This window comes from Suricata suricatta, chromosome 7, assembly GCF_006229205.1.
Source record: "Suricata suricatta isolate VVHF042 chromosome 7, meerkat_22Aug2017_6uvM2_HiC, whole genome shotgun sequence".
NCBI lineage: Eukaryota > Metazoa > Chordata > Mammalia > Carnivora > Herpestidae > Suricata > Suricata suricatta.
The window spans coordinates 142,152,120-142,166,190 of NC_043706.1; the positions used below are offsets into that span (position 1 = coordinate 142,152,120).

At 48.4% G+C, this 14,071-nt stretch overlaps 1 protein-coding gene across 6 annotated transcripts in view; it reads right to left on the bottom strand.

Annotated features, from left to right (window-relative positions):
- The window catches only part of PDE10A (phosphodiesterase 10A), a 227,918-nt gene that overhangs the window by 90,906 nt on the left and 122,941 nt on the right, over positions 1-14,071 (bottom strand). For all 6 annotated transcript variants that reach the window (XM_029944403.1, XM_029944402.1, XM_029944400.1 and 3 more), the window contains 2 exons: positions 6,697-6,817; positions 5,658-5,707 (listed from right to left, as the gene is read on the bottom strand). In XM_029944403.1, the coding sequence (XP_029800263.1) occupies positions 5,658-5,707; positions 6,697-6,817 (171 nt within the window). The remainder of the gene's footprint in view (positions 1-5,657; positions 5,708-6,696; positions 6,818-14,071) is intronic.

Consider the following 14,071-nt stretch of genomic DNA (forward strand, 5'->3'; position numbering starts at 1 on the left):
CAGAGCTAATCATCGACTTGTTTTTAATGCGACCCCCCCAAGACCCTCCAAACCCAGCCCCGCAGAACACCAGGGTTTCTCTCCGTTTGCACCCAAGACCGGACGCGACACTCAGCCGCGATTTCTCAGTTTCCCCTCCTGCCTGTGCATTCTTTGACCACAGGAATTTTTGTGTCGTTTCATTTTCTTTTTCATAATCTTTGGGTGCTCATCAATTTAGCACAGGTTTTTGGCACACAGCACGTCGTTTAAGTGGAGTGTTGAGTGAATAATATCCAAGACATCACATTTAGCCAACGGAAGTTACATTAAGCTTTAGAAAGTTTAAGAGTTTGTCAAAGTCACAAAGCAGTGACCAGGAACTCATACGGGCCAGGTCCAGAATCCCGATGCTTTGGGACGCTGTCCTTCCTCCCAGCTCTGAACCGGGGCGCAGGGCACACGTCTCTCGGGCAGGGCTGCCCCGGGAACGGAAGGAGAGGAGCCCTGGGGGCAGGGGGGGGGCACGGGATGAAGGACCCCCTCGGGGTGCCTCACGGTTCTCAGGGACAGCAGACTGCCCAGCGAGGCTGGCTCTCAAAACGCCAGCCGGCTGGACACGGGTCCTACTGGCTTGTAGAAGAGCTTTCTTTTGACACAGTTTCCCGTTTCTTCCCTTTGCTGGTCTACAGGTGTCCTGTCATTATTTGCATTCGATGTGACAATTTATGTTTTCCTCAAAAGCTGCCCATTTTTTTCTGGACTTTTACATTTATTAGTACAAGTAGCCTCTCATAACTTATCATTTTCATTCTAGCTATTGTTTTATTTTCTAAATTATTAAACATCAGTAATTGTGTTTTCTCTTTGTGTTAATTAGCTTAGTAAATGCCTCACATCTGTATAAAGTCTTTAGGTTCCTTGTTCACGGGGATTTGCTTTTTCTGCACCCACAGGTCACACCGGCCCGCCCAAGGGGCAGCTGTGTATCACACGGCTGTGTCTCTAGTGCCACAACTGCTACCAGGGAGTCGTGTCCAATAAAAATGGGCTGAACTGGCGAATTAACTTATTTTGTCCTTATTTATTAATGCTTCAAAAATGCATATAAGACGCTTCAAACATCTGAACTGTCCACTGCAGACAACGTTGTCCAGGGTTTCAGTACTGCGACAATTCATTTCCGTAAGCATTATTGTCTAAATACCCCATTAACTATATTTTCCCCAAAGAGTTACGTTGCGCATTAATTTTGTTTAATTTCCTTGTTTTTAGCCATTATGGGGATCTGAATTCCTCACTGGGGGCTGAACACACCAAAGTAGGGTGTAACCCAAAGAGGAAAGGGAAGTTCATGTTGGTAAATTCTAAAATAATATGTGTTTTTTTCCAATAAACCTACATATAGAATCTACTAACATTCTCCAAATTGTGTTTTTCATCTGACAATAACTAAAACACTATTGTGTGTTTCTGTTCTTTTGGGGTGTGTGTGTACGTGTGCGTGTGCGTGCGTGTGTGTGTGTGTGTGTGTGACTATTTTGCTTTACAAATTTCGACACATCAATATTGATTGTATAAAGGAAGTTACAGGGTTCTCTTCACCGCAGACTAAACCCTTCATAAATCCCAAGTGACCTCCTGTTCCAATTTAATGCTTTGTTCCCCAAAACTCATCTTCATCATACCTAGGGTACCTGCTCGCCTCTTATTTCCATTTTTCTGGAATAGGTTTTCTCCACCTAAAATTCCTTTTATTTTCAATCATTCTTAAGTCCTTTGTTTATGCGGCGTCTAAAAACTGAAGACAGTTGTGAGTTTTTAAACCTAATTTAAGGTTTTTTTTCTTTCAATAACTGGGTCCATTCTACTTGCAATTTTGTTGTCACATATTTTGGTAGAGAGTTCCACAATCCATTTTAAGTTTTACTTTTAGTGTTTTAATACGATTTAGTTTGTTTTCTATCTTTTCCTGAACTTTCCATGTTTTCTTCAAATTTTTTCTCTCTGGCAATACTAATGTGGGTTTTTAATTCTACTAGTGGAACTTTGGGTATATATAAATCTTATCTGAATTATATTTATCAGTGCATCAATTTCAGAGATTATTTAATTCCTGCTGGATCTTATTTATAAAAAAAGAAAACAATACTTTTATAAGTGTGAGAATTTTATAATTCATCCCATCTCCATCTTAATCCTTGGAATTTTTGACATAGACTAAAAATTTTATATCAGTGTATTTGGGCTACCTTATTTATAATTTTTTCACTAAAGCATATACATCTTGTTATATATGTGAGTTATTTCAATAAGGCTTTATAACTATGATTCAAAACCCAGAGGCAATTTTTTAAAAAGACATACAAATATCTATAACATTTTCCTTTTACAAAGGAAGGAACATAAGAAAATACACATGTATCTGCTCTCTGCTGCCAGAAAAATAAAAGCTTTATCTTGTGAATACAGTTAGCTTACATGTTAGAAGTATGTCAGCGTCTGTTCAAGCAATAGGGCAGATTAGAGAATTTGATACTCCGGAAAATTTTTTTTTAACTTTTTACAGGCTGGACAAAGGACATTTTCAATCCTTTCTGACGCATTGCTGCGCTGGGAAGCATGGACAGAATCCACAGAAATCTAAAACGAAATCAATAAAGGAACCTGCAAGGCAAGCAAATCCCAGGCTGGACTTTTCTGGAAAGCAACCAAAGCCTGGCTGTCCTGACCCTCCCTCAGGAGGGTGTCACGGGAGCCAGGAGAGCTCCTGCCGGGGGCCAGGACTGGCACAGGGCCAACGCCTCACGTCAGCTGGTGGTTCAGGTCAACACGGTCACAGCTGCAAGGACATGACTAGGCCACCAGAGCAGCCTGAATTTCCGCGGGAGGGGAAATAAAAACCTCTTCCGAGAAACCAGAACCAAGACCGCGTGGGTGTGAGGAGTCCATGCTACTCGGTCGTCTGAGAACATCTCACGAGATCACTGGAAATCGTCCTCCAGGAAAGGAACCTAAACACCACCCTCCAGAGCCGACACTTTACAAGGCCCAAGGAAGAATACGACCCACCGTCAAAACAAACAAAACGAAACACACCAGCAAATGAGCAGCAGCAGTGACAGGTGGATGAAGCGAAAGCCAAGAAATGTAAATTCTGAACGGATAAAAAATATAGACGTAAAAGAGGTTTCGTTAATATATCCCAAGAAATAAAAGATAAACCTGAAAAATATCCAGGAAATAAAAAACCATATTGAAGAACCGAGAGGAAAACAAAAAGAATCAAAAAGCAACTATGCTGAAGTCAATATATAGAGAGAGAATTTGATCAGTCTGAATTCTCTGTCCAGCAGAGATGCATTTCAAGGAGACGAAGAAATGAAGACATACTCCGACAAAAACTGAGTCTCCCTTCAGCATCCTGTCACTCAGGGAGATCTAGGGGACGGGAAAAACCCGATTCCAAATGGAAGACTTGAGATGCGAGAAGCGTGAGGAGCGAACAAAGAGGTAACTGTGTAGATGCATCTAAAGAAATGCTTCGGGGGGCACCTGGGGGCTCAGTGGGTTGAGCGTCCGGCTCTGGCTCAGGTCATGATCTTACGGTTCGTGGGTTCAAGCCCTCGTTGGGCTCTGTGCTGACAGCTCAGAGCCTGGAGCTGCTTCATATTCTGTGCCTCCCTCTCTCTCACCCTCCTCTGCTCGTGCTCTGTCTCTCTCTGTCTCTCAAATATAAATAAAAAACATTAAACAAATAAATAAACAAAAAAGAAAGGCTTCAGGCCGGTCTCCCTCCCCCCAGGCTGCCTCCCCCCTGCAGCAGTCCCCAGGGCAGGGAGACACCAGGTGCCCAGCTGCCTGCACAGAAGGCAGAGAAGGACAAATGTGGTGAACAAGACACAGCAGTGAGTAACCCCCCAGGTGTCTGCCTTCACGAAGCGTACCTTCTAGAGAAAGCCGACGAACAAGTCATCACACAAAGCACAAACGTCCAACTACCGATGTAGCTAAGTTCTCGAAGGAGAAGCAGGCGATACTAGGAAGGCTCAACAGGCTGACATCTGACTCAGGAAGGTCAGCAGAAGCTACAATCGGGCCACGTACTCGGCTGTCCCCAGGACGTGGGGGCCAAGGCAGCAGGGGCCGCCGAGAGAAGCGCGCAGAGTGGAAGTAACAGACCTTAGGAATGGAGAACGAAGAGCTGACGCCCGGATAGAATATCATCCCCTCCATCAGGTTACAAAAGTAAGAGTTAGAATCGATATACACAGAATACGCTTTAGATGCCGTTGACACCGAGGTTTTTCTACGCTGCACATTCCAGGAAGCTACCTCACGGAGGTCAAGGTATAAACAAGCCTGCAAGAATAAAAGGGAAAGCTGCAGCCAAGTGACGAAGAACACGGGATTCGGGGACCTGAACGCAGGCTCCCCGAGTCAAGCACTCCTCGAGCTCTCACACCCTGCAGACCCGGGCCTCCTGCTGCCTGCCCTTTGAAATAAGTGTTTAGAATGAACAGGGAAGAGTGAGATCTATTTGTTATTTTAACAGTTCAGCCATTTAAAAATACTGCCAGTGTCTGAAATACCATTCAAAGTTTTGGGAAGTAGTAGTGATATTATTCAGATATCTCTGAATAAATCAAACTCTGGTCTCTGTACATGGAAGGCCTTAGGTGAGAGGCTGGGTGAATGCAAAGATTAGTAAGAAAAGAGGATCGATGGCGGTTCCGTAAATGAGTCAGGAAATATTTTTGTGCAACTGCTTTTCACCTTTGCGCGGCTGTATCATTCAAGAGCACCATTAAACGTCTCAGAACACTTGTGTCTCTGCTCCTATTAACATTTTTGTACAGCACACATTTTGATTACTCATGAATACAAGTGCCACACTGCAAAAATAATCCCCAAGTCTCAAATAACAATGCCTAACATATAAGAAATACACAGCAAAAATTTTCCAAATTTATTTGTAAATGTTTCTATATAGTTAACCCATGAACGTAATTCTTATTGGCTCAGAATATTCTTGTGTGATGTTACGTGTGTGGTTTTAATGTCATAACAAAACTCAAATGCCAGTAAGCCGAACATCTGGAAATACTTAGGCGTTGCTGCATTTGCAGTGGGCTGTGCTCTGAGTGAGCTGGACAGAAACGGGCTCCGGGCTGCCGCACAGAGCGCTGGGGAGGCAGGCTCGCCGTGCCGCGGGCTGAGCCACGGCCCAGGCAGGGGGGTCTCCGCGCCTTAACTCCGTCCCGGCACTGTCTCAGTGGCCTTAAAGAAATCTAAAACATCACGTAAAAAATGCCCAACTTTTGTTCTTGTTTTGATTCTACTGCAGACAGCATGTTGAAAAGGGCATAAACTATCTGTGACACCCCGGCCCACGGAGCCGAAATACCTTCCGTACAAAACCGTCTAGAAATGCCATTCGGAAGATAGGACACCACCAGCCAAAACCAAAACAGTAAGTAAATGTAAGACTTTATGCCTAAAAGTTGCCACGATGGCTAATTTTCAGCTGGCAACAACTGTGTGTAGAAACGAAGTACAAAACGAGTTGGAAGAACTTAAGTGACATGTATTTGTTGTTTGTAACACGGTTTATCTTTTTCAAAAAGCTAATGATATGTTCTTATCCAGAGCACCAAGGTCTAAATTCAGATACTTACATTATTGCACTCTCCAAGGAAATACAGTGCAAATCCATCGGCTTTTGTGGCTGCCAAAGTAATAAAAAAGGAAGAAACTAATCTCAATGGAAGAACAGACCACGTAGGAATTCTTTACACGAAACCTCAGCTAGGAATCTTGTGAAAGGGCTTGTTAACATAACTAATGGCCATGCACTAAAGTGAGCAAACTAATCCATGGCTTTCTTCAATGACACAGAACACCGCCATTCACTATTTATCAGCTATTGCAAATTTTAGGATGTTGACATCCCCAAATGCAAATAGCAGCCAATGTACTATGTAGTAACATATTTGTGTAACTTGACATATGACAGCTATTGGAACATATGTTTAAGAACTGTCTTTAATTTTGAAAGTGCTAAAAATACCAGACACGATATTCATAATAATGAATCATCAGCATAAGCATCAGCCAAACAAAGCGGTGTATGGACCACATCGCATCGCTGAGGAGAACACGGCCTGACTTCCCTGACACCGGCTCAGGGCCACGTGAAGACCGTCCCCACAGCAGGTAACAGATACTACTACTGGGGTGTAGACTCCTGCTTCACTCCTTTTCACTCGTGCGGCCTTGGGTCAAATATTGGCCTGCCTTTGCCACAGCTTCCCCATCAGATAAATGGTAATAACGGTATGTAAACCCGTCATGTCCCCATAAATTGAAAATGCTTTTTGTTGCTTAAAAATGATTTCCTTCATAAAGATGTAATTTAATTCCATCAAACTACAGTTTCCAAAGAAACTAGGCTTTATTTAGGAAGCATAGTTTATTCCACTTACACATCTGGCAGATACTGTTTGAGACTGGATAATTTAGGAATTTTTAGGTTTGACTCATTCTGGCAGTTTCATAATAAAATATTTTCACTTCAAACTTAGCCCAAGAATGGAAGTAAATAAATGACTTGCATTTGCCTTGGAGTAAGTCTATTACTTTTTCCATTTTTTGCAACAGAATAAAAGAAATTTCGGTTCAAATGGTCTACCAGAAGGAACATAAAGCATTTCTTACCTATTTTAATGATGCTACTCAACTCATAAAGGAGCAGTTGGTTGTCCCCGCCTGTGTCCAAGCGCTGTTCAATGTAGCTGTTTAACTCATACACAACTCCTTGCATGTTCGTGTCTTGGTACTTTTAATAAAAAAAGAAAGGAAGAAAGAAAGAAAGGAAGAAAGGAAGAAAGAGAGAAAGAGAGAAAGAAGGAAAGAAGAAAGAAAAAGAAAAGGCATAATTAAATATAATAAAATAAAAATTCCTTGATTTGGAAAACATTTCATTACTTATATCACTTTATATATATATATATGTATATATATACTTTCTTTTATGCTTTTACACATTAAACTTTTAAAGAACGTTTATTTAAATATTATAATCTACTAAAAACGAATTGCATATTAAAATTGCTGTTAGAATTATTTATAGACTCCATGTATACGTATATCAAAATATCAAGTGTTACAAATTGCAACTTTATTTCTGAAGTTTTAGGTGTCTATTCAGTAAAAGTAGCACAGAAGTTTGCTAACTGGATGAAGCATCGTGAGATGCTAGAAACGTCAGGCGATCTGCGCGGCACTGGGCACAAGGAAGTTTATTATTCTCCATCCACCTGCACCAACGGGGCCACCGCCCTGGTCGGACCCAAACTCTCCCCCCGGCCCAGGAGGGGCACGGCCCGCTGGCCGCCCCCAAAGCTCTGGGCTGCACTGCGGTCGCCGGGGCTTGGGGGCGGGTGGGCGCCGGCCTGTAGCTACTCCAGCACAAGCTGCCGCTGTGTCCTCTCTCCAAGGACTGAAACGCCATCTTCTAGAAGCTTCCTGCTACCAAGCCTGGCGCCCCGAGCCTGTTCTCCAAAGGATCGCGATGGTAAATTTCATAAACAAAATAAGATTCTGTCACTTCCTGGCTTAAAATTCTTCCCACGGGGCGGCCCCTCGCATTCTACACAGTGCGGCCGAGGTCCGCCTACGACAGCGTCTCAAACCAGCTTTCTCTCTCTTGCCCACTCAGGCATCTTTCACTCCTAAACGTCTATTACTTGCCGCTCTTCTTTCTTCTTAAATTCCAGTCTAGTTAAGATCAGTGTCATATTAGCGTCAGGCGAACAGTACCATGACTCGGCGCTCCCTGAACCACCCAGAGCTCCTCACAGGCGCAGCCCTAGGTCCCCATCACCTATTTCCCCACGGCCCACCCCCTCTGCTCTGGAAGCCATCAGTTTGTTCTCTGTCGTGAGGAGTCTGTTTCTGGGGTTGGCTTTCTCCCCTCCCCCTACCCCCGCTTTGTTTTTCCATTTGTTTTGTTTCTTAAATTCCACACACGAGTGAAATCACGTGGTATTTGTCTTTGGCTCACTATCTGACTGAGCGTGACACTCTGTAGTTCCATGTGTGTCGGTGCACATGCTTGCTGTTCCGCTCACTGTTCTCAGTGAACAGGTGGGGAATGGATGGGTGTGAATGAATAAATGGAAGAATGGATGAATCCATCCCTCGGTCGTTCTGCCGACAGGGCCCGGCGAGCCTGAGGATCCGCCACACCCGGGCACTCCCCGGGACAGAACGGTTGGAGGGATTCACACAGTGAAGTGCACTAAACAGAGATGCTGGGTTCCACGTGTCTGTGCTGGTGGGGAATACGCTCCCAGAGCGGCCAGCCCTTTTTCAGATGCAGCCGGAACAGCAGACCTTCCTGGTCTGTCTTCACTCTGAGCAGGAGCGGAATGCTCGTGAAGATTATTTCTGGAAGACCTGTTCACCCGTCCCCAAACTGCACTATCGCCGACAATCCCTTCACCAAGCTGGTGGGAAATACATCCCTGGCGGTGCACCGGCACGTGCACAGGTCTGTGCTGTGGGCCAGGCCCATCCCGCGGGGTCTCTGAACCCACGGGCGCCTGGACGGAGGGCCACGCGGCTACAGAACATCCAGAGATGAGGCGGAGCGTCCCGGACAGCCTGGGGCTGCCACCACAGTGAGCTGGCCAGCAGTCCCTGGAACAGGAGAAGACAGGCAGGCCTGCTGTCTTCACCTGTCTACACAGAGAGGCTCTGGGTTTCATGAACACAGGTTGACCCGATTCTCCGCAGCAAGTCAGAGCACGGGATGCATGCGGACTGGAGCCATTTCACAGGCCCAGAATCTCCTGCACAAAGTAAGTGGGGGCAGAGACCTTCCTTGAGGAAGGACCCGGATTCCCAGCCGCACGCTGAGAGTGCAGATCCTCCTCTCGCTTCTAAAGGCCCGCGGCCACCTTTCTGGGTGACTGCACGGAGGGAGGCACAAACCGCCAGGCTTTGGGGGGACGGCTGGACATCTGCTCCACCCGGACACTACTTTTGTGCGATGGTGTCCCAGGCAGCGGGGCGGCGGGCAGCAGGTGAGCCACATTTGGAACGGGCGTCCTCAGACACGGACAGAACCCCGCCCTGAGAGATCCTCGCTGACAGGGGGTGAAGGCGCGAGACCTGCAGAAACCTGGACAAGAGCTTCCCCGGTAGAGAGAACAACAGAAAGGAGCTACCGCACGTGATCTCTAAGCATCACAACAGAAGCCCGCCGGCAAGCCTCCCTTCCCACCGACTGCAGAACGGACGGACTCTACGCGAAGACCCTGACCCAGTGCGGCCACTCCCACGTTGGACCCCCAAGTCAGGCCCCTGCTGGGCCTCCTGTACCCGGGGCCCCTTTAACCCGACCCCTCCTGCCCTGCTGCCCATGAACCAGGCCACCCACAGGCCTCCAGGCTCTGTGACTCTGTACTGCTAACAGCGATTCTGGTTAGCGGTCCGCTCACTGTCTAGCTGCAGATACCGTCCACGTCCGCTTCTCGTGCAGGTGACACGAGGTGACAGGGCCAGCCCACAGAAAAAGTCACGAGCCCTCTGAAATCTGCTGCCGATAAAGCAAGGCAGCATTGCAGGCCGCGCCTCCACCATCTGCAAGCAAGATCCGCTCTGACCACTGCCAGTCCTGAGGGACTGCGGAGAAAACATACCCTCTCTCTCCTCCTCACCAGTAATTAGAAACATTTGTTTTATATTTTTTCCCCCAAAGTCCCGGGAAAGGGCTTCTCTGAGGCTCAGAGAAAGCAAGCGGTTAAGTCACGGGGACACAGTGTGCACCCCTAGACCCAGACCCAGAGACCCCATCCCGCCTAACACCCTACCCCTCGACGCCCGGCCTTCGGAACCAATACAGTCTTTGAGCACTTCCCTTTTCCTCTGGGGAGGGTGGTAGCTGGTCTCAAGGTGGGTCCTTGTCACCCACCAGAGGAGTCCCTGCAGACGTGACACGCAGGCCGACTCCTTTCTCCGACAGTACACCCCGGGGACACAGCAGGAGACCGGGGGTCGGGGCGGCCAGGAACGCCCACCGCGCCCGGCTCTTCTGGTTGGGACGGGGCGTCACACACCGTGAGAACAGGAAGGCATCCGCGACGCGGCAGCGGACCGTGGGGCTTCCTCTCGCTGTGACTCTGAGCTTTCGTTTTCCCGCTTGTCAAACAAGGAGGCTGAAGCGCAGCCTTCCAAAGACTTCTCACCACGCACCGTCCGTGATAATCTACGACCTTGGGGTTCAGCTTCGTTAGGCTGCACATCCCAGTCCTCAGCCTACGGGATGGGCCAGTGCTGGTGACGACCGCGTCACCACTCCTCTCACGCATTGACGCGCTGCCACCTCCCCGGTTCGAAGCCCTGTCTGCACAGTGAGGCTTACTCACAAGAGCCGAGTGGTCTGTCAGTGGAGGAAGGAGTCAAGAAAAGGCCACACACACAATGTAAGTACGTAAATTAGATTAAATGTGATATTAGAATATTATTCAATCCATGGGGCACCTGGGGGCTCAGTCAGTTATGTGTCCGACTTCGGCTCAGGTCATGATCTCACAGTTTGTGGGTTCGAGCCCCGCGTCAGGCTCTGTGCTGACAGCTCGGAGCCAGGAGCTGCTTCAGAGTCTGTGTCTCCCTTTCCCTCTGCCCCTCCCCTGCTTGCTCTCCTCTCTGTCTCTCTCTCTCTCTCTCTCTCTCTCAAGCCCTCCCTCAAAATTAAATATTAAAGAGAAGTTCAGTCCTAAAAAAGGAGGAAATCCTGCTATTTTGTGGTAACATGAATGAAACTAAAGGGCATTATGCTAAATAAAATAAACTAGACACAGAAAGACCAACTGTATAGGGGAGACTGCATTGTCTCACTCACACGTGGGATCTCAAAGGCCGGCCTCACAGGAGTGCAGATCACATCGGCAGGTGTCCGGGGCTGAGGTGGGGTGGGGGCATGGGGGGAGCAGGGTCAAAGGTTACAGACTCTGTGGTGCAAATGCAAACTGGTGCAGCCGCTGTGGAAAGCAGTCTGGCGGCTCCACAGCACACTAAGAATCGAATCACCATATGATCCAGTCGCTCTGCCTCTGAGTGTTTGCCCAAAGATCATGGAAACACTCATTTGAAAAGCTATACGCACCCTTATGTTGACAGCAGCGTTACTTACGACAGCCAGACCGTGGATGTAACCCACGCGTCCACAAAAAGATGAAGGGACAAAGAAGGTGTGGTGTCAACACAACGGGAGATGGCTCAGCCACGAAAGAGGATGAGACCTTGCCATCGGATGGATCTAGATGGTGGTTCGCTCAGTGAAGTCAGTGAGTCGGAGAAAGACAAACACCACATGATTTTGCTTATATGGGGAATTTAAGAAACAAAACAAAGAATGAAAAAAAGGAACAAAAACTGGACTCTTACATAAGAGAACAAATTACCGGAAGAGAGGTGGGCGGGGGGCGGGGATCACAGAGCACGTGTTTGTGACGGGCGCTGAGTGACACACACAACTGGCGAATCACCATATTATACACCCAGAACGAACGGGACACTGGATGTCAATTACACTGGAATTAACATTTTTTTAAAAGATGATCATTTTAAAAAAGAGAGAGACCAACTTAAAGAGAAAACAGACACAGGGACATACCAATCCAATGCCACGTGTAACCATTTAAGGATCCTGATTTGATGAAAACAACTTAAAAAGAATCTTTTCAGTCGAGGGAAATTGAATTTGGCCCAAGTATGAAGATACTGCTGCTACGCAGGGCTCTCAGGCATGAAAACGGCATGTGAGTGAGGTTCTTGTAGAAAATGTCATTTACCGTTAGAAGCTCCTCCAGAGTCTTTACGGCTGAAATTACACGATGACAGAGATTTGCTTTAAATGACACCAGTGATCAAAAAGGGGAGGGGACGTGTAGACGCAACAGGAAAAGCCAAACGGTCCTCACTGAAGCCGGGTGGCAGGTGCGTGCCGGTCAATACGCAAGTCTCTCTTCCTTTACGTAGAGAAAACGTCTGTCCACAAAAGGACGTTAAACGTAAAGACGAGAAGAAAGCGGAAGTAGGCCCGGGGAAGCAGCGGCCCCCTCTGCTCACTCACTCAGCAGCCGTCCTGGGCCCTGCGCCCACAAACGACGGACACAACCCTGTGTGAGGCTAAGCAACGCACGTGACCGCGGCGTGGCCTGCAGCAGGCTCGTGACGAGCCAGCCACCCCCAGGACGCCGCTGCACACTCGTGATTACTTAGCTTCTACACCGATAATGCGAAATACTAAATACACACAGTGAATGAAAAAGGTTACCAACTTGGCTCTGAGGTGAAAACGTCCGGGGTGGGGTGTACAGGACGGGGCCAGCGCGGGACCGGGAACTCGGAAACTGCAGGCCCGAGGCCCCCGCGTCCTGGCCGCACTCCCCCCCCCCCCGCCCCCGGCCCCGCGAGGGAGGGTGTGCTGGTCAACTGGACCACGGCCATCACTTCACACGGACACGCGTGTAAATCAGCGTGTTGTACACTAGCACGTACACGGAAACCTAGGCAGTTCTTTCTTAGTTGTCAAAAATAAAAAGTAATTTTTAAATGAAATATTTAAAAAAAAATAAACATCCCAGTGACAACAACAACAGTAAGAATAATAATGATGACAACAAAGGACACAGGACCTTGTACAATCTCTCCGTGGTCCTTCTGAATCATCCTGCCCCCGAGGCTACCACTGATGGTGACTTTCTTCGGCCACAGACTGGCCTCGCTTGTGACAGGATGCCGTCTGAACAGACGCATACAGCGCGTCCTGTTTGGCCCCTCGTTTACCTGCCTGACACTCCACCGCCGGGCCCCAGGGCTGTGTCCCTTCCCCCCGCTGGCGCCTGCTGCTGTGTGACTCAGAACAGAGTGTGTATCTCTCTGTTCTACCAGCCTCGGCCCTGGGGGGGGTTAGGTTTTCTAGCTCTGGGCTATTATGAATAAAGCTACCGTTGACATCTTCCTGTGAACCCAGAAGAGCACAGAAGTCTTTCTGTGAACACAGGCTTCCAATTATCTTAGGCAAATCTGTAAAGAGTGAAGTTCATGGGTCAAAAAGTACAGGTATGTTTAACTTTACCAGAACATGCTATATACAGAGTACTACATGTAAGGTTTAGGTATGTTAGAGTGGATTATAAACGGACACCCCTGGCAGGAACGTTCTGGAGCGAGCTCTCGCAGGGAAGTCACGGAAGGCCGTGAGCCTCCAAGGCAAACGAGAATGGGGGGTAGCAAAGAGGGTGCCACTGACCCTTTCACAAAAAAAGTTTGAAAATCCAAGTAGGGGCACCTGGGGGGCTCCGTCAGTTAAGCGTCTGACTCTTGGCTGCGGCTCGGGTCGGGACCTCACGGCTCATAAGTTCGAGCCCGGCGTTGGGGCTCTGCCGACACGTGTGAAGCCCCCTTGGGATTCTCTCCCTCCCTCACACTCTCAATATAAATAAAAGTTTAAAATGTAAAAGCAGGTATCAACTTGCGACAACATCCATGACAGAAATAAGTCACTCGTTTGACTTAGAAACCAAGTCCCGGGCTGTGACAGGAGCCGCAGGCATGGGGTGCGCCCAGAGGCGACCCCAAGGACCTCCTCACAACAGTGACCGTGCCTGCCGAGTGTAGACGTGCAGGCACCAGGCCTCGAGCCCCACAGGCGGGACTGAGAAAATGACACCGGTCAACCTCCGAGTCCCCCCGTGGCTGGGCCCCGCTCCCCACTCCGGAGGGGACGCTCCCCACGACTCGGCCGTGTAGACTCGCCGCCACCCTTCTCTCCCTTCGCGCTCACGCCTGTGGCTCCAGGAGACACTCTCTGCGATGTCACCAGTGATCCCAGGGTCACCCGGCACCCCTGGAACGTCAGCCTGCTGCCCGTCTGGCCGTGGACGTCCTCACCGCAATGCTCGCAGACCTGACTCAGCCACCTCCCATGTCCCACGTGTAACATCTCCGCGGTCCCCTCACTCCGACCACACCCGCGCCCTCGGTCATCTCCTCCAGCCTCACGTGTCCCCTTCCGTCC